The sequence below is a fragment of the Rattus norvegicus genome, chromosome 6, assembly GCF_021556685.1.
Source record: "Rattus norvegicus strain SHRSP/BbbUtx chromosome 6, alternate assembly SHRSP_T2T, whole genome shotgun sequence".
NCBI lineage: Eukaryota > Metazoa > Chordata > Mammalia > Rodentia > Muridae > Rattus > Rattus norvegicus.
In genome coordinates, this window is record NC_141539.1 from 83,049,926 (window position 1) to 83,077,196 (window position 27,271).

Consider the following 27,271-nt stretch of genomic DNA (forward strand, 5'->3'; position numbering starts at 1 on the left):
GTTCAGAGAAGCTAAGGTTAGACCGCGTCGTTCAGAGAAGCTAAGGGCTAGACCGCGTCATTCAGAGAAGCTAAGGGTTAGACCGCGTCATTCAGAGAAGCTAAGGGCTAGACCGCATCACTCAGAGAAGCTAAGGTTAGACCGCGTCATTCAGAGAAGCTAAGGTTAGACCGCGTCGTTCAGAGAAGCTAAGGGTTAGACTGCGTCACTCAGAGTCATTCAGAGAAGCTAAGGGTTTGACCGCGTCGTTCAGAGAAGCTAAGGGTTAGACCGCGTCGTTCAGAGAAGCTAAGGTTAGACCGCGTCGTTCAGAGAAGCTAAGGGCTAGACCGCGTCGTTCAGAGAAGCTAAGGTTAGACCGCGTCACTCAGAGAAGCTAAGGGTTGGACCGCGTCACTCAGAGAAGCTAAAGGCTAGACCGCGTCACTCAGAGAAGCTAAGGGTTAGACCGCGTCATTCAGAGAAGCTAAGGTTAGACCGCGTCGTTCAGAGAAGCTAAGGTTAGACCGCGTCGTTCAGAGAAGCTAAGGGTTAGACTGCGTCACTCAGAGTCATTCAGAGAAGCTAAGGGTTAGACCACGTCGTTCAGAGAAGCTAAGGGTTAGACCGCGTCACTCAGAGAAGCTAAGGGTTAGACCGCGTCGTTCAGAGAAGCTAAGGGCTAGACCGCATCACTCAGAGAAGCTAAGGTTAGACCGCGTCATTCAGAGAAGCTAAGGTTAGACCGCGTCGTTCAGAGAAGCTAAGGGTTAGACTGCGTCACTCAGAGTCATTCAGAGAAGCTAAGGGTTTGACCGCGTCGTTCAGAGAAGCTAAGGGTTAGACCGCGTCGTTCAGAGAAGCTAAGGTTAGACCGCGTCGTTCAGAGAAGCTAAGGGCTAGACCGCGTCGTTCAGAGAAGCTAAGGTTAGACCGCGTCACTCAGAGAAGCTAAGGGTTGGACCGCGTCACTCAGAGAAGCTAAAGGCTAGACCGCGTCACTCAGAGAAGCTAAGGGTTAGACCGCGTCATTCAGAGAAGCTAAGGTTAGACCGCGTCGTTCAGAGAAGCTAAGGTTAGACCGCGTCGTTCAGAGAAGCTAAGGGTTAGACTGCGTCACTCAGAGTCATTCAGAGAAGCTAAGGGTTAGACCACGTCGTTCAGAGAAGCTAAGGGTTAGACCGCGTCGTTCAGAGAAGCTAAGGTTAGACCGCGTCGTTCAGAGAAGCTAAGGGTTAGACCGCGTCGTTCAGAGAAGCTAAGGGTTCGACTGCGTCACTCAGAGTCATTCAGAGAAGCTAAGGGTTAGACTGCGTCACTCAGAGAAGCTGAAGGTAAGGAAGATGAAAAGACGGAGCCCTTGCCAAGTGAAGAGGCTCATGCCTGTAATCGCAGCACTTGAGAGGCTGAGGCAGGAGGATCATTGAATTACAGGCCAGCCTGGGCTACAGAGTAAGACCCTCTCTCAAACAAAAACTATTAACACCTTATCTTTTTTACGGACTTAGACTTAGAAGTCTAAATGGGGGAAACCAGGAAAATGAGACTAAAGAACTTTCTGTGGGCAGAAAAAAACTGGGAAGGACTAGTCGTTACCAGAATGCCAGAACAGAATGAAAGGATTGGAAGGAAAGAGCACTCTCCAGAAAAATGCTATTGAGAGTTTGTTAAAGGATGCTGTCCAGCATGGGTGACTTATATTATGATATTATAATTACAATATTATATAAGTTTGGAAGGAGGTCAAAAGTATAGACAACATGGTTGGAGAGAGAACACAATGGTTAACCAGACTTGATGCTCTTCCGAATGTTCTGAGTTCAGTGTCCAGAATTCACATCAAGCAGCTCACAACCTCAGGTAATTCTGGCTATAGGGGACAGAGCAGTCTCTTCCGTCCTCCATGACCACACACATGCACATGCACATACTAACACATACACACATATAGGTAAAATTAAATATTTTTTTAAAGTATGGAGGCTGAAGAGATGGCACAGCGACTACATGCTGTAATGCTCGTTCCAGGGGACCCTCCACCTCTTCTAGCCTTCTCAGACACCAAACAAGTTGCAGGCACACAAAACATTCAAATAAAAAAAATTAACTATGGACAACAAATAACTTTGAGTTTAACTGTGCCAGGAGGCCAAGAGATTAAGTGATAATCAGAGAAAATAAAGCAAACAGTAGGTCTTGATTTGCTTTTAAAAATGAGTGCTATTAAAAGTTACTATGTTAATGAGAATGGCCCAGATTGGGGGAAGAGGGCCAGGAACCAGGAGAGAAAGAGATAAGTCTAAATAAAGGCAAGGCATTAGGCAAATGCAGTTACAGAATGGCTAGGATTGACCAAGGTCAGGAGCTCAAAATGAAGGACCCCGTTCTCTTCTGAGCTCTTTTACAATTCTCAGGTGTCTACAACTTATACATGTTACTCTGAAATAATAAAGTTATTACAAAATTTACTTTTGTGATCCAAGGAACTATAAGTCCAACAAGTTATTTTTTGGTTAAAAAAAAGAAAGAGGGGCTGGGGATTTAGCTCAGTGGTAGAGCGCTTACCTAGGAAGCGCAAGGCCCTGGGTTCGGTCCCCAGCTCCGAAAAAAAAAAAAGAACCAAAAAAAAAAAAAAAAAAAAAAAAAAGAAAGAAAGAAAAGGAGTAGCAGGCCAGGCATGGTGGCACATGCTTACAATCCCAGTACCAATGCCAGATGCGAAAGCAGGAAAAGTCTCTGAGTTTGAGTTCAGCCTGATCTACCTAGTGAGTTCCAGAGTAGCCAAGACTACACAGAAAAACCTTGTGTCAAAAAGACAAAAAAAAAAAAAAGTAACAAAAGGCATCATTTTACCTGCAACTTTATAATACTTGAGGTAAAAAAAAAACAATCAATAGATATCATAAACACCCAGTTATAGTGACCTTTCCTAAAGTACTATTTCCTAACACAACCGCTATATAGTTATATAGTTTTAAATTGTAAAATGAACAATTCAAACTATCAGAAGGAAAGCTATTTATTTGATAACAGATAAAAGTGTGTTGAACACTTTTCCAAAACACTTTTCCAAAACAGCCTAGAGAATGGCTTTATCAATTGTATCTTATATTCTCAAAGGAATAAAGGGAAATGAGACACGTGAAGAGACTTAATTTTGACAGAATGTCCTGTCAGACATTAAGCTATGAAATTAGCCATCTCTTCCAGAATCGTAATCATTTCTAAGCCTTGTTAAAGGAAGGCAAAGAGCAATCATTAACCCTAAGTAGCTTTATCAACCAAACACAATCACCCAAGAGTATCTTTTATAGTATTTGTATCATTTTAATACTTTTGTTTTACTTAATGATATAACCTACTTGATATGTAGTTAAACACTCAGAAATACCTTTAAGTGAGTATCCTGAGATAATTTAACAAACTCCAACTTCATTTCAAAACAGCAGTTGTCGGTCACTGTCTTAATGCCACACCTCACAGTAACGATCGCTCTCTCCCTTTCCTTACCTCTGGTGGGCCACTGAAGGAATAGGCATACAGAATGGGCTGGATCATGATTAGAGACTGTGTCAGATCCTGGCGCATGAAATGGTGGCGATAGTATGAACTCTCATCAGGACTGTTGTTAAAAACTTGCAAGAAGGGAGATCTTCTTAAATGAAACATAAACTACAAGATAAAGCAGGTGAGATTTTTAAAAAAGAGCTTTTACTGGTGTTACTATGGCAATAGCAATTCTGTAACAACAAAATATTTGCTTGCATCATTGTTTCACATCAGCAACATGAAAACACACATTCTGTTAAGAATATACTAAAGTAGTACTGGAGGGATGGCTAAGCAGTTACTTTTGGGGTTCACTTCTCCCTGTAACTTAATTTCAGAGTATCAGAAGCCCTGGTCTCTGCAGGCATTTGCACATATATGGTACACATAAGTTTATACAGGGGCATACACAGACATATTAAATAAATAAATAAGTGCCTTTAAAAAAAAAGAATAGCCTAAAGTATATCACAAGAAAGCTTGTCCTGGGCTGGAGAGATGGCTCAGCGGTTAAGAGCACCCGACTGCTCTTCCAGAGGTCATGAGTTCAATTCCCAGCAACCACATGGTGGCTCACAACCATCTGTAAAGAGATCTGATGCCCTCTTCTGGTGTATCTGAAGACAGCTACAGTGTACTTATATATAATAAATAAATAAATCTTAAAAAAAAAAAAAAAAGAAAGCTTGTCCTGCTGCCTTGTATGGCCTCAGTGGGAGAGGATGGGCTTGGTCCTGTGGAGGCTTGATGCCCCAGAGAAGGAGGAGCAACCTCTTAAAGTCAAAGGGGAGGGGGATTGTGGAGGGGGAACAAAGAAGGGGAATAAGATTTTAAATGTAAATAAATATTCTAAGAAAAAGGCTTGTCCTGATGTTTATGAGTTACACTGTGGTAGTGAGATGGCCCCAAAGTTAAGAGAGCTTGCTAGGCAAGCGTGAGTTCTGCTCCACCACCCAAATAACAAGCTATACAGGCAAGTTAAGGTCTAGTTCAGCTGGAGGAAAACAAAAAAGGGCCAGGCAATGGTGGCACATGCCTTTAATCCCTCTGTAAGTTTGAGACCAGCCTAGTCTACATAGTGAGTTATAGGACACTCAGGGCTCTGTTACACAGAGAACCCCTATCTCAAAAAACAAACAAACAAACAAACAAGAAAAACAAGAGGGAAAAAAAGGTTGAAGTTTCGGACAAAGCTTTTATAGTCAAAAATGAATTTCACTGAAATACTGAAGGTGCAAATGCACAATCCCAGTAAGACTAAGACAAGAACATGACAAGTTCAAAGCTAACCCTGGCTACAGAACAAGACTCTCTCTCAAAAACAGGAAAAAAAAAAAAGAGACAGTCAAACACAGAGAGGTAAAGGTACTGTAAGGCAAGTTTAAGCTCACATTCCTTACCTGGTATGGCATTATAAAGTTGTTCACACTCATGTTTCTTACCCAGTTTGGCATTATAAAATTGTTCACATTATCTCATTGGTAAAATAACTTCACGTAAATTTATTTGGTATCACTGTAATGAGAACCTTTTCTCTTAGAGGGCAAGCTAACAGGGTTTAACCTTGCTTATACCCACAGTAAGTCTTTAAGCACCACAATAGGGTTTTTTTTTTCATTGACCACATGCATAAAATTAACTTCTAAGTTATCCCAACATTTAGCTAACTAAAAGAATAATCCAGTAAAATACGTTCATATGTGATTACTAAAAGACAAACAACAAAAAAGATGAAACTCAATGGTACTGGTAATAAGAGAAAAGAACATGGTCTTGGTCTTTGACCTACTTACCTGTGGATAAAGGGAAAATGTTTCTGAAAACCGGAAGGAATTTGGATCATCTTTGTGATACTCTCCAAATTTCTGACACTAAATAAAATAAAATATTAGCAATTTGTTTCTGGCATAGTAACTAAAAATTCTGCCCATTAAAAGTCTATTTATAAAAAGTTGTGCTACTTTTAAGGAGACAGATATTCAACATAGGGTAAAGTTGGAATAATATGTATTGATTTAGCAAGGGACTGATTACAACCAAAAAAACTATGTGAATTTCAGAAATGCAGCAACCCACCCTAAAATGTTTAATTTGTTGTTATAAGCAAGTGTCTTTGGTAGCAAATAAAGAATACATAAATGCCAATGGGAGGAGAGAGGAAGCCGACAGAAACTTCCTAAGACTACCACAGTATCTTTTTCAATACTGCCCAAAGATAGAAAGGCAGAAAATCAATACACTACAACATCTACAAAAATAAATTTCTGGTACAAAGTATGCTATACTGAAAGTGCCCAAAAGAAAAAAAGTCAAAGGAAAACCAAGCCTAGTGAAGAAAAACATTTACAGAAGCAGAAATTAGAATGAGATAAGGTCATGTCACAGACAACAGAAAAGCAGGTCATGTATGAGACCATGGCAAGAGGCATTCAGTTGTCTCGCACAAAAATGAGCTCCTACTGTTCTACTTCAACCGTCATGACCTTAGCCACCAGCCTCGCTTTGTTAAGCAAAAAGTCTCTGCCCCAGAGACCAATGTATTGGAGGCTTGGTCACCAGCTCACAGCACCAGCAGGAGGAAGAGTGCCTAATGGGAGGTATTTTGGTCCATGGGGCATTCCTTGATGAGAACTATGGAATCAGTTTTTCTCACTGCTGCATCACCACAGGCCTAAAACAACAGGCCAAAGATCATAAACCAAAACCTCTAAATTGATCAGCCAAAACAGACCTTTCTGTGTTGTGGTGAATGAAATGTGACTAATATTTGGATAATGCCATTCTCCGCTTTGGGCCTCATTCAACCAAGGCACATAAAACAATCAATAGATGGTTCACAAAAAGTAGATACAGTCAAAAAAGACTATATCTGTCTTTCTCCCAAATTACCTCCACTGGTCTCCTCTTGATGTGACACAAGATCAAAGGAAACTTTTCATTACTTTATCAATAACCTGTCCTCTGGCTCAGCTGCTGTGTACATGTTGTAAAACGTTCATTGTGAGGCTATACATGGTGAGGAAACTTAATTTTTTGTTTGATGCAATTGTCTCATTTGGTTACTCACTAGGTCCTAATGACTTTTTTTAAAGATTAACTTATTTATATATAAGTACACTGTAGCTGTCTTCAGACACACCAGAAGAAGGCATCAGATCTCATTACAGATGGTTGTAAGCCACCATGTGGTTGCTGGGAATTGAACTCAGGACCTCAGCAGTCAGTGTTCTTAACCACTGAGCCATTTCTCCAGCCCCAGTCCTAATGATTTTTAATCAGTGTTTCTCTTTTAAAATTATATCAGACAATTACAGCAGTTTGTGAAGTTGAGGTGTGAGATAGAAGAGAAGCCTAAACTTGCTAAAAACTCTTTAAACATTGCAATCCTTAGTCTTTTGCAAAGAAAAAAGAAAAAAATCTTTTTTCCTTTTCTTTCTGTTTTTCAATATATAAGTCTTTTATTGTCCCCAAAGAGCCCACATTGTCCTTGTTTCTGGAGCCAGGAAACTGAGTCTCACTCTTCAGCCTGCTGCACTGTTCCCTTCTCAGACACATAGATGCCATCCAGAAACTTCTGGATATCCTGTTTTTAACTGTTGTGGCTGAATCAGAGCAGCTAAATTTGAAGCAAGATCAGTATCATTTCCTTCAAGGACTAATTCATCCTCCTGGGCCTGAGAGACAGAACAAGCAGCACCTCTCCTCATCCGATCCTGCAGATGCATTTTTCACCCAAGAAATTTCAGGTTTCAACCACAGCCCCGTTCTCCTGAATAACAATGTTGATAGAGAAGTGTGTACACACAGACCTCATCTTGTAACGGAACCCAGCCTAACACCCTTGACATGTTCTGAACATGACTGCAGACGGTTCTGACAGTGGCCAGTTCCTTTCCGTTACCCCACCACTTGTCAACATGGAGCCTTTTCTTTTTCTTCCCAAGAAGACTCAGCTCTACACTGATGTGACTGAAGTCCCTCCCCAGAGCTCCCCTGGGGCCCTTCAATGACTGTTCGCCCCTTCAGAGTGACGTCGACATTTTCTGGAATGTCAACAGTCTGATTGCTGGGAATGGTCTTCATTCTCACAATACATGGGGCAAAGAACAAAAAATCTTTTTTCCATAGAAGGTGTTCAGTGGGCTCTATGCCAGTTGATGGTCCAGCATGCACTATAAAATTGTAGCATCATACATGACAACCTATGTATGCAAGCGCTCCAGCAAGATGTGAAGAGCACTGTACTACAGGTAAAGCTACTGCCCAAGTGCACACACTGGACACTTCAGCTTTTAGACCCTCAAAACAATAGAACAGTTATAAAGACAAAGTATTTTCTATGAAAATGCTCAAGAAGCAAGCTATTTCAGAGCACAACTTGTTAATCACATGGAAAGCTCACATGGTTGCTGACATCCTAGAAAACACTAACATGTAAAACTGCAGTCAGTAAAATGCTATGGCAAAATGCAACCCAGGAAATAGAAGCACTTCTATTTTAGAGCACAGTAGGAGAGCGAAGGAGTCAGCGTGCTGGCTGGATAGAGCCTTGAGTACAATTCCCAACACAAGAAAGGGTTTTTTTTCATCTTTATTAAATTGGGTATTTCTTATTTACATTTCAAATGTTATTCCCTTTCCCAGTTTCCATGCCAACATCCCCCTAACCCCTCCCCTCCCCTTCTATATGGGTGTTCCCCTCCCCATCCTCCCCCCATTACCACCCTCCCCCCAAGAATCCCGTTCACTGGGGGTCCAGCCTTGGCAGGACCAAGGGCTTCCCCTTCCACTGGTACCCTTACTAAGGAAAAGGTTTTTTAAAGTTAAATTTAAAACAAAGTACTGGGGCTAGAGAGATGCCTCAGTGGTTAGGAACACTAGCTGTTCTTCTAGAATTCAATTCCCAGCAACATCACATGGTGGCTCACAACCATATATAAAGGGATCTGATGCCCTCTTCTGGCATGTATGTGTACATGCAGATAAAGCACACACGTTAAAAAAAAAAAAAAAACCGTAAATAAACTTAAAAACTAAACAAGCAGAGCACTGAATCAAAGCACTGGGTACATGCCACCTGACGTTAAGAGGTCTGTGCAATAAACTGGAAATAGCTTCTTTGCTGGGTGGGAAGTTGAGATTGTGTCAGTCTTCTATTGATAGTGGTAATAGTTAAGAAAACTTTTTGGCTACAAGAGATTCTCCTGTTATTTTGAAGTAGCTCTGGTGAGATAAATATTTATCCCCATCTAGAATCAAACAACCCATGGAGGAGCTGTGCCAGCATTTGTATTGACAGTGTCCCATTACTGATGGGCTATACAAGTTAAAGCTCACTTAATACCACAACTCTGATTCCTTTACAAAGACGTGTTGGGGAAAGGGAGTGCTCTTACAAGGGAAGAATCTAGACAGTACTACAAAAGTAGCTAACTTTAAACAGGTTCACTCGTGTCACCTGACAGGCAGGGTAAAGGCACCTCTCTAGAGTTTAGTAGCTTAACAGAGAATTCTCAACAAGGTATTTAAGTTGAAGAGTAAATGAAAACATACAGGACGGAGTTTACAAAGAAAAAATGAAGTGTTAAGAGCTGCTTAAGCCTTGAGTCCCAAGACATGGGAGTAAATTTAAGACCAGCCTAGGCTATGCTGTTATATTCCACTGAAATTAAAACAGAAAATAAAAGCCTGAGTAAAGACTAAACACATGCCAAGCAGTAATAGCAAGTTCCAGATGAGCCAAGGCTACATACAAAGACCCTGTCTCAAAACAAAAAAACTCATGGAATCAACAATATAGACTTAATTTCCACACTAACTTCATCCAAGCCAACATAGTAAATTGCATATTTACCATTCATTTTAAGGAAGGGCTTTCTAATACATCGGAAGTGAGTGGAGGCTGCTATTCATTGCTAGTCCAGTACTCGGAATGAGGTCTTCTACAGCTCTCCCCACCCACTGTGAGTTCTGTAACAGACAAGCTGAGGAAAGCACAATGTCAGCTCTTACCAGTCGAATGAGCTGTCTGTCCAACCACCTAAGCACGTCTGGCCCTTCCTCTGTCTCCGCTCTGTATATTGCCAACCTAGCCATGAGAATGGCAGCTGCTTCCTGGTCAAAAGATGCAGCAATGTTCTGGATCTGAGTTTGAGCATCTGCCCAGCTAAATAAGGAAGCACAGAAACAAAATTGAATTATATCATAATACCACAGTTAGCTTCCACACACAGCTACACTTAGAGACTATAGAACGTCACCTCAGTACTTCAAGATTCTAATACCACACGCATTAATTAGCATTACCAAAATACCACAAATAGTTGTTTATTACAATGATTTTCCTAAAAACAAAACCAAACCTTAAAACATTTTCTAAAATAACTCTAAAAGTACATATTATTTAAGATAAGTCATTTTTTATTAATCATTCCATTCATTTACAACTCAAATGATAACCCACTTCCCAGTTAACCCTCCACCAAACCCCCATCCCACGTCTGCCCTCTCCCTCCCCTTTGCCTGTTTGAGAGTGCTCTCCCACCCACACTCTCCTGTGTGGCTTGGTTGGAAGAAGTGTATCAATAGGGGTGGCTGCTGTAAGTCAAACCAGTGGCTTTCACTTCCTGTTGCCTGTGGATCTGGATCTAGAACTCTCAGTCACTTCCCCAGCACCATGTCTGCCTGTGTGCTGCCATGTTCCCTGCCATGCTGACAGTGGACTACACCTCTGAACTGTAGTAAGCCCCAATTAAATGGTCATGGTGTCTCTTCACAGCAATAAAACAATGACTAAGCCCCTTACTCTATTTTTAATTTTCTTTCACTCAACAATTTTAAAATGCTTCCAGATAGTAAGAGTAAAATATCTTCGTCTGGGGGCTAGAGAGATGGCTCAGTGGTTAAGAGCACTGATTGCTCTTCCAGAGGTCCTGAGTTCAATTCCCAGCAACCACATGGTGGCTCACAACCATCTGTAATGGGATCCAATGCCCTCTTTTCGTGTGTCTTACGACAGCTACAGTGTACTCATATATAATAAATATATAAATAATAAATAAATAAATCTTTTTTTAAAAAAAAGATATCTTAGTCTGGTAAAATATTGTTTTTTGAAGACAGGATTTCTCACTGACTATTTTACAAAACAAGCTAGGTTTAAAAGACATAAAACGCCCTTGATCACAAATGTTTATTTTCTAGTCATAAATGTAAACCCAGCTTGTGAGTATAACCAAAATAGTTTTAATATATAAATTACATCTCTGATAATAATAAAAGAAAAGGCTTACTTCCTAGCAATCGTGGTCACTCGGATGCGTCTCTGCCCACTTGAGTGCTGATACTGGGTCACGAACTGGACTGCACCTCGCCCTCCTTGGGGAATTGGAGCATTATGCTGCATGTATAGAAAGAAAGAAGTAAGAACTAAGCAAACTCTACTATGGTGATGTCACTGTATCAAAAGTAACATACTCTACCACTAAGAAAATCACTGCAGGGCAGGGAAAAGCCCAGGGCTGGAGATAACTCTGCAGTTAAGAGCACTGGCTGCTCTTCCAGAGGATGCAGGTTCAGTCTCCAGCACCCACACAGTGGCTCACAACCCTCAGCCGTCTAACACTCATCTGACCTCTGTAGGCACCAGACACACATACGGTGCACAAGCATACATGCAAGCAAAACATTCACACATATAAAATAAATATAAAAACAAACTAAAGGCCCAGTGTCAGATGCCTTCTCTACCGACCGAGCCCAGTAAATATTTGAAGAACTATCAGAACATAGTCCACAGTCTCACAGTCTCGCAAAGCCATGTGAGGAAATTTCTGAGCCCTTATGAGAAAACTGAGCAAACAAGACCTGAGTCTTATAATCTCTGTTCCTCCATCACCAGTTGTTCTTAGAATGGGTTTTCATGCGTGCCCTAGACAAGCGGATTACAGCTGGCTACTGTTTACATGCCTCTATGGGAAACATGTTTCACCACACGAAGCTTGTCCCTATCATTGACACTTTACTCAGGTGACTCTTCTAAACCCTCAGAGTATAAACCGATGCTCTGAATAATGTTGGTTACTCCATGAGACTTTATTCTACCTCATTTTTAGGACCCCTTCCTCCCATGCTTACATCACCAAGTAGAGTGGCAACAAAGAACTAATATTAATCCTTTCAGTGTGGATTCTTCCTATGGATTGGAATGAATGAATATGCGAATGAATAAATGATATGATAGCACAATATCATTAAAATGAAAAACAAAAACCTTATATCATCTCAATGGATGCAGAAAAGGCTTTTGGTAAAATTCATAATGGATCCCATTTATAATATCAATAAAACAAAACAAATATAAATAAATCCAAACAAAGGTGAAAGAAATTAAACAAAGATATAAACAAATGAAAAGATATCTTTGTTCATGGACAGGAAAAAAATCAGTATTGTTAAAATGTCCATACTAGGGGTTGGGGATTTAGCTCAGTGGTAGAGTGCTTGCCTAGCAAGCGCAGGGCTCTGGGTTTAGTCCCCAGCTCCAAAAAAAAAATGTCCATACTACCCAATACAATCTCACAATTCATTGCCAACCTATTAAAATACCAATGACATGGCTCACAGAACTAGAAAATAAATCCTGCAAAGTAGTAAATAAATGAAAGACTTAGCGTCTAAATTAAGCATTTGTTTACCTTCCAGTATTAAAATGCAGTCAGCCAGACAAGGTAGTACCTTTAATCCCAGGATTTTGGAGGCAGAGACATCTCTGTGAGTTCGAGGCCAGCCTGAACTACATAGACTTACTTCCTAGCTACATAGACAGCCAGAACTATATACATTGTTTTAAAATAAATAAATAAATAAATTTTTTCAAAGATAGGCAGTCATACCTGATTAACAACTTCAAAATATATGGCTAAGGTTGTAGTGGGACTAAGTCCACATATCTTCCACTGACAAGTGCCACCTGTTCCAATCTCCTATAAAAATAAAAGACAGGCTGCTTGAAACCTAAAGAACCTTATTGATTAATATATAAGAAGAAAAGCAGGGGTAAGAAAAAACACACAGCTTTCATATTTATTCAGTAAATGTTAAAAGCTTGAAATTTTAATACCATATCACAAACACATGATTAAGTAAATTTAAGTGATTTTACATGGTAAAATATTAAGATTATTAAAAGGTTCACTAAGTAAATTAAAAGAATACAAGGTCCTTTGAAGGAAGCACTATTTAATGAAGGATCAACCAACCAACATCCTTAGCTTTCCAACCCACTGTGCTGTCTGGATAAAGGACTCTACATGTGTGCATATGAACAGGCACTCTGCATTCTAGGTATTCTAAGCACCAAGGAAAGGTAGACACGGGTCTTTACGATACAGATGGAATTGGTTGGTTCTGTGTCTCTGTCACTTCTGGGAGCTGGCTATCTGCTTTGTACTATCCTTTCCTCTGGTCTCCAGCCCCATGACAGTGACTCTGGAATGTATTATATCTCTCACAGGCAGAGAAAAGAAAGGAGTTGAAACTTAAATCCCTCTGACTTGGTTGTTCTGTTGCTAATTCTGGTGACAAAAAGCACTTGGAATTAATTTTGCCTTTCGGAAACCGAAAAATTAGGCTGGAGAGATGGCTCAGAGGTTAAGAGCACTGACTGCTCTTCCAGAGGTCCTGAGTTCAAATCCCAGCAACCACATGGTGGCTCACAACCATCTGTAAAGAGATCTGATGCCCTCTTCTGGTGTGTCTGAAGACAGCGACAGTGTACTCATAAATAAATAAATAAATCTTTGAAAAAAAAAGAAACCTAAAAATGTCTGAATGTATGTCAAAGCACACTAGGACAAAGACTCCCTCAGCCATGTGGAATGGAGCACTGGGGGTGAGTGTGGGAAGAGGTGCAGACGGAAGCGCACCAACGGAAGATCAACCACACAATTCAAAGAATGGCAGAGGCTTCCATGACAGCTCTGTCTTTGGGCTAGCCTAGAAATTAACTACATTTTTTAGAACAAACATTACTTACATTTTCAGACACGCAAGGTCCTTTAGAATTAAGAGACACACAGGGACCGATAGCTCCTGAAATCTTTATTTCCCTTGAGGTCTGAAAATAAGAACATGACATATTTGGTTCCCTCAAAGATGAAGTCAGGGTTGGCAAGATGGCTGAGTGAATAAAATACTTGCCACCAAGCCTGAGTTTGAGTCCCAGGAGCTATACAGTAGGAGGAAAGAGCGGACTCCTCTAAGTGTCCTCACATCTCCACACAAGCATTGTAACATGGTACGTGGGCGAGGGTACGCATGTGTGCACACATATACACATAAATGTAATAAAAATGTTAATAAGTTCAAATGTTTATAAGAATTTTAAAACATAAGACATTCTTAATATTTAAAATTATTAAGTCCATGAAAAGTCAGGTGTAGTGGTAGAAACCTTTAATTCCAGCACCTAAAGCCAAAGGCAGGCAGGTGGATCTGTGTGAGGCTGAGGTCAGCTTCATCTACATAGCAAGTTCCAGGCCAGCCAGGTTATACAGAGAAATCTGATTCTTCCTTAACCTAAAATGACAGATCTATGTATCTCCAACCTACAACAGCTCACATAATTAATACTATGGCTCTTATATTTCAACTATTCACTCTCACAGGCATTCTTCTCAACTGTCAACATTTTGTCGGCCTCCTGAATAAAATTCATTTCCTCTCATCTTTCAGAAAATACAATAAGCCACACTCCCCTGGAACAAACTATATCCTGGATATACTCATTTCTCTTTTTTGTTTGTGAGGGGTTTGTTTGTTTGTCTTATTTTTGGAGACAAGGTTCCTCTGTGTAGCCCTGGCTGTCCTAGAACTTACTCTGTAGACTAGGCTGGCTTCGAATTCAAGAGAACTACCTGTTTCTGCCTCCTGAATGCCGGGATTAGAGACATGAACCACTGTGCATGTCTCTCAATTCCCTTCTTTTTTTTAATTTTTTTTGTATTTTTTTCTTATTCACTTTACATCACGGTCACTGCTCCCCCTGTCACCCTCTCCCACAATACTTTCCCCACTCCTCCTCCCCTCCTCCTCTGAGTGGGTGAGTATCCCCCCTCGGTATCCCCACCTCGGTATCCCCCACCCTTGGCACATCAAGTCTCTGAGGCTAGGTGCATCCTCTCCCACTGAGGCCAGACAAGGTAGGCCATCTAGAATGTATCCCACATGCAGGCAACAGCTTTTAGGATAGTTCCCACCTCCAGCTGTGAGAAGCAGGCAGGAGAGGGAATGGGGAGAGGTGTGGTTGGGGAGTTCAGAATCAGGTGTGGGGAGGGACAGGATAGGGGTGGGAAGGTAAGAGCATCTCCAGGAAGAGACAGAGACCTAGGATAAGGGAGGCACCCAAGAATCAATGGGGGTGTCAATTTTCTTCTTAAACTTCTCCATCACTTTGTTTTCGACTGTTACTTTATTAAATAATATATATGACTTAATCTCTCAAAACAAAGTTTCCCTATAACAGGACCTTAGAAATCCAAGCACATCTCTACAATTTCCTACCTTCATGCTGACTACATGGTAAGCCGTCAATAAAATATCAATAAAAAATGTCTAATGGAAATTCAAAATCAATGGTTTTGTAATATACATGTAATTAACAATAGGCCTTCCAAGTATTTTAAGTCAAAATTTGAAATTTATAATGGAACTGTACACCAAACACTAATCACAAAACAAAGAAATAATTTCCTCTCAAGTTAGATAATTTCCACCATTATAAAAAATTAACATAGCCAGGCAGTGGTGGTGCAACATCTTTGATCCCAAGCAGGAGGATCTCTGTAAGTTACAAGACCTACAGAGTGAGTTCCAGGACAGTCAAAGCTACATTGAGAAACCCTGTCTAAAAAACAATCTAACTTATGCTGGACATGGTAAAGCACGCCTTTAATCTCAGACACTTGGGAGACAAAGGCAGATGAATATCTATGTTTAAGGCAAGTCTGATCTACAGAGTAAGTTCCAAGACAGCCAGAGCTACACAGAGAAACCCTGCCTCAAAAACAATACAAACAGATAAACAAAGAAAGCTAACATATACATTTAATATAAAAATGTATAATGTCTAGTGCCAGCCAGGGAGACCATGGTGCATCAAAGCAACTGGAGAGCTGAAGTAGGAGGGTCAAGAGTTAGAAGGCAGACCGAATGAGACTTATCCCTAAGAGCAAAACATCCAATAGAAGAAACTTTACTTAAATTACTTTACCGTCATTCAGAACTCTTGTACATTTTATGACAACACCTCTTTCTGGGAAACAAAGTCTCTAACTCAAAGTTCTAAAGTAACCATTACTTTCTAAAGTTCCTCTGAGTTTGAGTAAAACTCAACCTATGAGGTTCTCGGTTGATAATCATATCACACATGTCCAGTCTGGGTTCTTACCTTTATCTCTAATGTGCCACCAAAGCCCATTTTAAACTGGCCATGTATATCTTTGGTGAAGACTCTTTGAAAAGTTTGCTTGAATAAGGAGGTATTGAAAGAGTCACCCATTACCATGTATCCTCTGCACAGAAAAGGCAAACATGACATACAAAACAAATTAACTGGGCTCTGTGTTACCAGAAAAAATAAATTACTTAGACTATGAACAAATAGTAAAGACATTCCCCAAAATAAATGTTATTAATATTATTTCTATTAACAATTTTTAATTACTCTTACCCACTGTGCATATGGGTGTACACATGACACAGTGTTTATCTGAAGGTGTGAAAACAACTTTCAAGTATCAGCTCTCTCCGTCCACCTTGTGTGTCCCAAACTCCAGCCATGCCTTCAGAGCCTTTACCCACTGAGCTGCCTAACCAGTCCAGATTTTCTCCTTTCATATGCATCATCTGAGAATATTAATTTTATAATTGATGATGCATCATTCATTCAAGACTGCTCCTTTTCATAGTTAGTGTTTATAAAAGCTGTCTATATTTCTGCTTCTTAAATATGAGTCAAACAAGAAACCCAAGTTACTGTGCAAGTTAATACCTGAGAAGCTCTTGTCCATATCAGCTGCTTCCAAGTCTCTCTTCCTGTGGCCTATCTAATTTACTCTCAGTCACACAAATGTTCTAATTCAATCATAATAATGGCCTTGCGAACATACTACAAACTCATCAAACATTTTAAATGGATAAATTTCATGGTTTGCCATCTCAAAACACTACTAAAACAACCTAGTAACTTTATAATAAACGTTTTCAAAAGAACTTGTACCTTTATAATCCTGTCTTTTCACAAGAAAGAAAGAAAGAAAGAAAGAAAGAAAGAAAGAAAGAAAGAAAGAAAGAGAGAGAGAGAGGAAGAAAGATGAGCTCCAAAGAAGACACAGCAGTGCTGTTAGCCAACATTGACAAAAAGCTGTAAGACAAAGACCTTTCCATTTCCTAAGCTGCTGTCAGTGCTGCCTCATACTGGTAAGCAGTCATTATTAGATACACACATACATACCCAGTAAGGTTAGGGCAGCACTTCATCTCCAAGAGACCTGTCTGATCTAGTGCACAGGCGTAGATATCAATGACATGCCCTGTCGTAGCAGCTCGATTAGCCAGTGCTTCAAAATGCTACAAAAGATTTTAATTAATATCGAAATATATATATAAAACTTAATCAAATATATAACCTAGCCATCCTATAAATCTTTTTCCTTTTAACATGTCAAAGTAATTTAAGAGTAAAAGAATAATTCATCATAATTTATATATCATCTAGTCACATTTAATTTTCTATAGTTTGATAAAATTGATAACATAACTTCTAGAAATCTGACTTCCAGACAAGCATGCGAAAGGCATGGGGAGGTTACAACAGGAGGATCATGAGTTGTACTGTCTCATAATAAATAAAGTCTCATATTTTAATATTCTTTGATGTAAAAGCCATTATTTTTAGACATGTCCCTAAGTGAAGCAAAACTAAACAGTGGTATAGAAAACATTCTCTACTTCAATATAAACACAAGAGAACAAAATAGAGCTCTTTTTCTAGCTAAATCTACAGTCAAGAAACAAAAACATCTGAAAAGAAAAAAACAAAATAAAACCAGAAGATAAGCAAATCTAAAGCAGTTTTTACAGCTTTAACAAAACTCAGAAGTTCAAAAAGAAAACTAATCAGCAGACAAAAAGCACTCAGTGTTGAAAATTATGGCAATTACTATTAAAATGTAAACAATGACCATCAAAAATATCAAACAGTATAGAGAATTAAACTAAAAGCCTGAACTAAAAACATTAAAAATAAAAAAATCTACTAACAGCAAGAGCATCAACAAGCAGTAACAACACCAAGGATTCAAGAATCACCAATAAATACTTTTGCAAAACACCCCCAAAAATGTGAAGTTATACAAACAGAAAACACTCATGAGAAAACATGAATGAAGAATTACCTTGGTTCCCTTTTTAACATATTTGGCATTGTCCTTTTCAATGTCGTGCCAGGATCTTATAGGTGTCTTTAGCTCATCTCCAACCACCATCCCAGGCCCCTGGGTAGCAGGGCCACCAATGAACATCATGATCCGCGCGCCAGTGTTTGGGAACGTACACTGTTGGAAAGAAGGCACTCACTCAAAAGTGGAAAAGAGAGCAAAATGCAGGTATATGCATTTCTGACAACACACTTTAATGCATTGCTCCTAGAAAGCAACATGTACTTGATAAGAAAAAATTAAATGCTAAAAAGAAGACATTTGTTTGGATAGATTTCTTTTTAAATCCTAAACAGGGCTACATTCTTAATTTTAAAGCAATCTCTAAACTTACACCCTACAGCCAAGGTTATGTTTCCTGCTTTGTAGCTGTAGAAGCAGGTAAAAGGGAAGACAGTCTTCTGGGTTTCATTCTTGTTTTCTGTATGTAAACTGGAAGTGTTGCTGGGGCTTAGGTAACAGCGCAGTTGCTAGAATGTTCGCCTAGTATTCACAAAGCCCTGGCTTGGATCCCTAGCATCACGTGAAACCAGACAGTCTCCATGCCTGTAATCCAGCACTTAGGAAGTGAAAGGAAGATCAGAAGTTCAAAATCAGCTTTGGCTACATGGCAAGTTTGAGTCTAGCCTTGGCTATGAGAATCTGTATTAAAAAATATAAATAAAACATAAGCATTATTTATATTTCTAATTGAAACGAATGGATTAACTATTCCAATCTACTTTCTGTTTACCACCTGATGCCCATGGAATAGAGAAAGGGTACCTGCCCCTTTAAAAAATAGAGAAACAGGGCTGCAAGCAAAGCTCAGAGGGAAGCTCTTTCCCAGGACTCTCACGGCCCCGGGTGAACCCAGCACCACACACAACTTCAAATACGTAAATAAAATGGAAGCATAAAAAGAACGCTATTGACACACAAGAAACTCTGAGGACTTCAGACTAGTCTAGATGGAAATTTTCCTTAAAAGGAAAAAGTTAAAATCACAAATACATATACACGCGTGTATTAATACATGATAATGTTTGTGAATGTGCCTCCGTATTAAACACAGCAGCAAAGGGGAAAGAAGATACAGTGCGCAGAAACAACGGTTGCGGCTAAGGCACGTCAACTTTCTCTGCCGAAAGCACATCAGCTCCTGCGGGAGGGTGGCATGCACACGGAGAGCTGAGAATACCGACGAGCACGTCATGTTAGCATCACAGAGAACACAGTAACTGTCTAAATGCTGGGATTAAGAGAATTGAGAAAGCTTAAAAGAATGAAGGGGCTGAAGAAACATGCCTGACAACTGAGTTAGAGACAAGGAACACACAACTGAGAAAAGACCGGCCCAGAAACAGGAACAGAAAAGGGAATTTGAGGAACATGAAGGTATGCAATCTCCAGAAGTCTGTCAGTCTACTGTGGAAAATAAAACAAAACAGCAAAGGTGAAGAACAACGGAAGTCTTCAGAGCGAAGGAGTAATCAAGAAATAAAACAAACGGAATTGTTAGAAAGAGTCAAGCCTAAACATCTTACAATATTCAGAACTCTAAAGGTCTAAGTGTACCTACTAGGAAACTAAGGCTCCTTAGAAGAACAAGACTATAATCACTCTCCTGGAGGGGACCAACTCAAACCCTGGGTGAAGCTCATTCTGTACATACAGTTACAGCCACCCTGAAAGGCAAAAGTAAACATTTAACAGGAAATAACTCTCAACACTTCTTAGAAACAAAGGAACTGAAGATAAGCGGAAAAATGGGCCATCTAGAGAAACACTGAAAAGGGGTCCTTGAACTCTGAGACATCAAAGATGCTCATCAAGCAGCAGGCTACAATGACAAAGGGCAGTGTCTTTTTCTCTACATGCTATTTGCAAGGTACGCAACTCTATAGTTAGTATTTATGTGAGGACATTGAAAAATGGCACTGTAGGGCTAGCGGGATGACTCGGAGGTTAAGGGCCCTGGCTGCTCTTCCAGAGGTCCTGAGTTCAATTCCCAGCAACCACATGGTGGCTCATAACCATCTGTAATAAGATCTAGGCTATCTTCTGACCTGCAGGCAGACATGTAGACAGAACGCTGTATTCTTAATAAATAAATAAACCTTTAAAATAAAAAAATGGCACTGTCTTAATGCTGTGAGTAGTAGCTCATACCTGTAATTGAAGTACTTTAAAGGCTGAGGCAGGAGGAGTCAGCTAGACCTATATGAGTTTAGGCCAACCTGGGCTACAGAAATCCTACCTCAAAAAAAAAAAATTTTGGAGGCTGCGTCTGGCTCCTGCTCTCACAGCCATTGCAGTACATTGAGCTCCATAGAGACAGTGCTGGGGCAAGCAAGAGCCGGACGGGCACTGGGGTAAATCAACTAAACATGGGCAAAGGAGATCCTAAGAAGCCCAGAGGCAAAATGTCCTCATATGCATTCTTTGTGCAAACCTGCCGGGAGGAGCACAAGAAGAAGCACCCGGATGCTTCTGTCAACTTCTCAGAGTTCTCCAAGAAGTGCTCAGAGAGCTAGAGACCATGTCTGCTAAAGAAAAGGGGAAATTTGAAGATATGGCAAAGGCTGACAAGGCTTGTTATGAAAGAGAAACGAAAACCTACATCCCCCAAAAGGGGAGACCAAAAAGAAGTTCAAGGACCCCAATGCCCCCAGAGGCCTCCTTCAGCCTCTTCTTGTTCTGTTCTGAGTACCGCCCAAAAATCAAAGGTGAGCATCCTGGCCTATCCATTGGTGATGTCGCAAAGAAACTAGGAGAGATGTGGAACAACACTGCCATGATGATAAGCAGTCCTCTGAGAAGAAGGCCGCCAAGCTGAAGGAGAAGTATGAGAAGGATATCGCTGCCTACAGAGCTAAAGGAAAACCTGATGCAGCGAAAAAGGGGGTGGTCAAGGCTGAGAAGAGCAAGAAAAAGAAAGGAAGAGGAAGACAAAAAAGAGGATGAAGAAAAGGATGAAGAGGAAGAGGAAGATGAAGATGAAGAAGATGATGATGAATAAGTTGGTTCTAGCAGTTTTTTTTTCTTGTCTATAAAGCATTTAACTCCCCTGTATACAACTCACTCCTTTAAAAGAAAAAAATTGAAATGTAAGGTTGTGTAAGATTTGTTTTTAAACTGCACAGTGTCTTTTTTGTATAGTTAACACACTACCGAATGTGTCTTTAGCTAGCCCTGTCCTGGTGGTATTTTCAATATCCACTAGCCTTGCCTGGTATAGTCTGGGGTTGTAAATTGGCATGGAAATTAAAGCAGGTTCTTGTTGGTGCACAGCACACATTAGTTATATATGGGGACAGTAGTTTGGTTTTTAGTTTCTTTGTTTTTGTTTTTGTTTTTTTTTTCTTTTGGTTTTCTTTTGTTTTGTTTTTTTTTTCCATCTTCAGTTGTCTCTGATGCAGCTTATACAAAGGTAATTGTTGTTCTGTTAACTGAATACCACTCTGTAATTGCAAAAAGATGGCAGTTGTTTTTTGACATTCTGAATGCTTCTAAGTAAATACAATTTTATTAAAATATATATATATATCAACAAATTATATTTTCAAATTATAAATAAGATAAACTTTGTCAATATTTTTTTTAATTCTATACCAAGAGTAAAGAGAACATGCCTGAAATCCCAACACTTGAGAGATTTAAGAGAAAAAAAGACTGGGAAGAAACCAAAACTCTGCCTTTAGGGTTTTGTTTTTTTTTTTTAAATAAAACTTTGCATTCTGTTTCAAAGTCTTTACAAAGTATACCTATTCTGTAACTTTCTTAAAATTAGTTTAATAAACAAAAAAATTCAGCCAGGTATGGTAGTAAAGCACTTTACTTTTATCCCAGCACTTGGGAAGTAGAGGTAGGTGGATTTCCATGAGTTTATGGATAGCCAGAGAAAAATGAAAATATATATATTTTTTCTTCTGGTTATCTGAGGTTGGGTAAAAACAAATCAACAAAGAAGAACAAGTATTTTGCATAAGAGTAGAAAACAACCTACACATCAAATTTCTTACTGAAAAAGAAAATTTTAAAGCATTAAATTGAAGCTATCTGTCTCTTATATTCACTGAAAGCCTTCACACAGAATGGGATAACTGGGAGGTAAAATAAATGGAAGGAAAAGAGAAGCTGGCAGGCAGGCTCAGAACTACCACACTCAAATGAAACTACCACACTCAGTGGAAGGCAGTAAGAGAGAGAACAAGCAATGACGTTTCAGCTTGTGTGTAACTGCAGCTCAGAAAACATACACACAAATAACACTACATGGACTGAGCAGGATGTATTTACCTACTTAGAAATACATGGGGTTGGGGATTTAGCTCAGTGGTAGAGCGCTTGCCTAGGAAGCACAAGGCCCTGGGTTCAGTCCCCAGCTACAAAAAAAAAAGAACAAAAAAAAAAGAAAAAAAAATATATATGTACATATATGTATATAACAAGAAATGGAGGCCATGAATTTAAAAGAGAAAAAAAGACAAGTATATGGTATAATTTAGAGGGAAGAAAGATAAAGGAGAAATTATGTGATTATATATCAAAAAATTGAAATAAAACTTTAGAAAGATAAAAGAAAAAGTGTCATCCACCTATAATCACAGCTACTGGGGAAGCTGAGGCAAGTACAGGATAAGTCTACTAGTCTGAGCAACAGAAGACCCAAACTTGGTCCTCAGCATCCACACAGCAGTTCACAATCATCTCTAACCCCAGTGCCAGGGGAACCAATGCCTTTTCTGGCTTCCAGGGGCAGCCAGGCATGCATGTGGTATACAGACATGCATGCATACAAAATACTCATAAATACAAAATAAAAACAAATCTTAAAAAAAAAAAACAAACAGGAGCTACAGGTCTCTCCAACCAGTAGAACCAAGTTCAGTTTCCAGCGAGTGTACCAGACGTAACTCTAGCCTTGCCTCAGAGCTCTGAGAGCACTCTCCTCACATGAACACACTGAGACAGAATTTAAAGTAATAAGGATAAATCCTTTTATAAAATCATCAAACAGGATCTGGGGAGTTTTTGAATAGCTGACCATGCTGCTTTCTAGCGTGTGGTGAGGAGAGAGGACATGCCCTGTCTCACGTCTCGACTATACACATCTCTTCTATCAGGTGGCCACTGCTACCTCTCCGAGAAGGGCTGCATAAGTACAGGGCTCCCGAAGATGCTGGAGCCAGCCACTCCAGGGACTTAATGGAGTCTGAAGAAATACCCCACTCACAGAGAGAAGTACTGGGCACAACCTACTGTTTGTGTGGAGCTTTTAAAAACAGTCCTGGACACCGATTACAGAGAGAGAGAAGGAAAGATCCATGCACGGCGGTGCAGTTCAGAAGGCTAAGCTCTCCTGCACTGACTGCTGTCAGTTAAGCTCCGCACTAACTGACTGTACAGTAAAACAGAAGGAAAGCAAAGATGAAGGGGGGGTCAGGAGGAAGGAAAAGGAGGACAGGAAGAGGAAAGGCTGCCCACCAAGCACGACCACGGGGTTTGCTCACATCTTTCTGCGTGCGCACATGTGTACACACACACAATATCTTATGTTTCAAAATTAAGTTTTCTCCATAACTACCTCAAGCAGTCCTACAGCTATAGAAAGCGCCACTCCTGAGGAACGCAAAGGTCTCTTTCCTTGTGGTACAGGCCAAGGGTCTCGCTGAAGTTCCCCCAGAAGATCTGTGAGATTCATGTCTATTTTCTGTACTGGCTGTAAGAATCTGCAAAACAACAGTAAAGAAAAGCCATTTAAATTGCGATATTTTACAAACTTCTCTTAAGTTAGAAAAAAAATATGTGATACACAGCAGACCAAAAATCCACAACTTTCTGTGTGCAGCAGAGTGTGCTGGAGTGTTTCTTTGAAAACTGGTTATGACTGGAGATGTAGCTCAGTCAGCAGGACCCTAGTTAGCAGATGTAAGACCCGAGGCTGGCTCCCCAGCGACACACACATACATGCTCCAGTGGGTGGGGAAAACAGAGGAGGCAGAGGGAAAGAAGGAGCAGGAGGAGGAAGGAGAAAGAAATGAGTCAGACATGGTGGTCATGCACCATGGTGGTCTCAACACCAGGAAGGGAGAGACAGGAGGATGAGGAGATCAAGGTTATCATGGACCATACACAGAGTCTAAGTCCAACCTGGTTACATGAGATGAGACTATTTCCCCAGAAAATGGGCGGTTGCTGTTACTGGGCCCCATTCTACAGTCTGTGTACCATTCCCAGTGGTGTTGCTGTGCTGCTACTGGCCAAGAACTTATACAATTGCTACCAATTTATTTTAAAGTTCTAAGATGACCAAAATAATTAGAAGATAGATCAATTAACTCAATTTTAGTAATAGCACTTCTGATTAGAAGAAAAAGCTACCAGTAAAGACAAATTAAAAGCTTTTGAGGCCCTATTTTTGCATAGTTCCTCACAACCACATAAAGATTGTATGAAGTTAAAAATAAAAACAAACCTATCAAAACTAAACTCCTAACATCATAATGATAAAAAATGAACCACTTCAGTAAAAAAGAAACTTCCACCAAAAGTTATAGTTTGTTTTTTAAAACTATATACTACTGCAATCTATTTATATTCTTAACAACACTTAATATTACATATCTTTGTCCAAGTTGAGGGCATGATATGTTTCAAGTACCTGCGTGAACTACAGGGTTCTGTTTGCTATATTAATTACCTATTGGAAGGAGGTGGTTGCTGTACCTGAGGACCACGGGTGGCCTGAGTAACAGGTACTTTAGAGAGCCCCAGCATTTCCTGTAAAGACACAATTTTGGTCAGATCACTTTATTTAGTTCCACATTATTTATCAGCTTCTTAAGATGGTAAAGGTGCTACAAATTAGAAACACAAAATAAACGTAAGGTTGCTTTTCACAGAAGGCAAACAGTCTAGCTGTGGAGACTGAACTCCCTCCATAGCAATTCACCAGAAAAGAGCAGCATACAAGGTATGATGGAGTGAAAAGGATGTTAATTTAGAAGTACTTCTTATCTAATGAAGTCACAATACATTAATGATTAACATAAATGTCTTTCTTCTTAGCTTAAATGCATTCAGCCCTTTCAGCAACTATTAACTTAAATACCTACTCTGTAGCAGGAATACAGTGGTCTTAAAAAAAAAAAATACTCTCTACTCTCAGGGTAGTTAAAAATCTAGAAGGAATGAAGTTATCTATAAGCAGTATAAAAGTGTACCTGCATCATTATGAGAAAGCACATAAAGAACAGGAGAGATGGCTTAGCAGTTGAGAGCCCTGCAGCTCTTACGGAAGACCAGGGTTTTATCCAGCACCTGAATCAAGTGGCCCACAACCACATATAACCCCAGCTCTCGGGAAGCCAACCCTTTCTTCTACCTCTGCAGGCAACTGTGCTCACATGCATGCATGTGCACTTTTTTAAATAACAATATTAGAAAAAAAAAAAAAAAGAACATAGACTCACATTGGGGATATAAATTAATTCATGATTTTCAAGCTAAATGTCTTATAAAAATACCTCTTTTGTTTTGGATTTCACCGATATACATAATCCTTTTCTTCTCCCCTCATCCCCCATAATCCTTTTCTATACATAAAAATGTTACGTTACTGCGATTTTCTTAATCTAGAAATGCTTAGCATTATTTAGTATTGTGGCAAAAGTATTTATCAATCTGAAAATCTACATATCTTTTTTTTTTTTTTTGGTTCTTTTTTTCAGAGCTGGGGACCGAACCCAGGGCCTTGCGCTTCCTAGGTAAGCGCTCTACCACTGAGCTAAATCCCCAGCCGAAAATCTACATATCTACAAAGGAAAATAACCTAGTTCCGCAGCGCTCTGGACTGCCATCAGAAGCAGCAACTTTTCACTATGTACAAAATTCTGAGCTAAACCCTTCGAAAATACTATTCTCATAAAAAATAATAATGACAAGCTAGGTCCAGTGATGCATGGGCTACTCAGGAAACAAGAGAATTAATGATTCAAAGCCACTCTGGGATACATAAAAAGGCACTATTTCAAAAGGGAGGAAAGAGATGACTGACAGGCGAAGATGCTTGCTGTCAAACATGGCAACCTAACTCAATTCCCAGGACTTGGATGCCACATGTAAGAGAGAAGCAATACCGTACGCTGTCCTTTGATTTCAGCATGTGCACAGTGGCATGTACATGCAGACACACGGGGGGAGGGAGGGAGAATAAAGAAATGTAAATAAAAGACAAAAAACACACAGTAATAAAATTTGTCTGAAGTTACTTAACATAAATAGCACGGGATTTTAATCCAAATCTTGCTACAAATCTCAGAGTTTACACTACACTGAATATCATCATGAAGAGAAATTTACAGTTAAACAACTAGAAGACTTTTGCTTTAATTTTTTTGGTTCTTTTTTTTTTTTCGGAGCTGGGGACCGAACCCAGGGCCTTGCGCTTGCTAGGCAAGCGCTCTACCACTGAGCCAAATCCCCAACCCTAGAGACTTTAACATTGGAATCTTAGACAATTTGTGCAGAAAGGCCAGATTCTTTTTAGCTGAACACAGAAAGATAAAAATGTTATAGTAAAATACTTTTCTTGTATTGACAATTACTTGTCTGTTCTTAATGCCACATTTGTATTATATAATTTAAGTGACCACAGTGAGAATTAAACTACTCTTTAAAAATGTATAATTTACTATTAATAAAAGCAAACATTCAAAGGCATGTTTTACTCTCATGACCATCCTGAAAAGCAGTCATCCTTATAACATAGCTTGTATGCCTAATCCAAAAACTCAAACCCTGAAATGCTCCAAAACCTAAGTGTTTCGAAGTGTCACCAGAATACCACAATGGAAAATTCCACACATAACTTTACATGATACCCCATAGTCAAAGTACAGAGTACTGAACTCCATAAAGCTACATTCAGGTTGTGTCTATAAGCATACATATTAAATATCAATTATTTTAGCTTATACTTGGTTATCATCTCTCTGCACAATGTCATGACAATAATGGACCACACACAATGGTGGGCCCCTGAGAGTACGTCAGCTATCATGTCATAACTTCTTAGTTGACAGAAGTACTCTATGGTCACACCATGATGAAACTGCCGAGTGACACATTTCTGAGATTTCATCTCACCTTTCCTATACCTATGTATAAAAATATTCCAAAAAACCTAGTACCGTAACATGAAGCAGGCCTATCTCTGTGAATTGAAGACCAACCTTGTGTACAGAGTTCCAAAACTCCCA

General features: G+C 39.7%; 1 protein-coding gene across 6 annotated transcripts in view; it reads right to left on the reverse strand.

Moving 5' to 3' along the window:
- Sec23a (SEC23 A, COPII component) overlaps positions 1-27,271 on the reverse strand; it is a 49,866-nt gene that overhangs the window by 9,366 nt on the left and 13,229 nt on the right. For all 6 annotated transcript variants that reach the window (NM_001105732.3, NM_001434090.1, NM_001434089.1 and 3 more), the window contains 11 exon segments: positions 3,490-3,651; positions 5,322-5,399; positions 9,541-9,694; positions 10,821-10,927; positions 12,423-12,512; positions 13,565-13,645; positions 15,977-16,100; positions 17,042-17,157; positions 17,985-18,143; positions 23,596-23,740; positions 24,712-24,791. In NM_001105732.3, the coding sequence (NP_001099202.1) occupies positions 3,490-3,651; positions 5,322-5,399; positions 9,541-9,694; positions 10,821-10,927; positions 12,423-12,512; positions 13,565-13,645; positions 15,977-16,100; positions 17,042-17,157; positions 17,985-18,143; positions 23,596-23,740; positions 24,712-24,791 (1,296 nt within the window).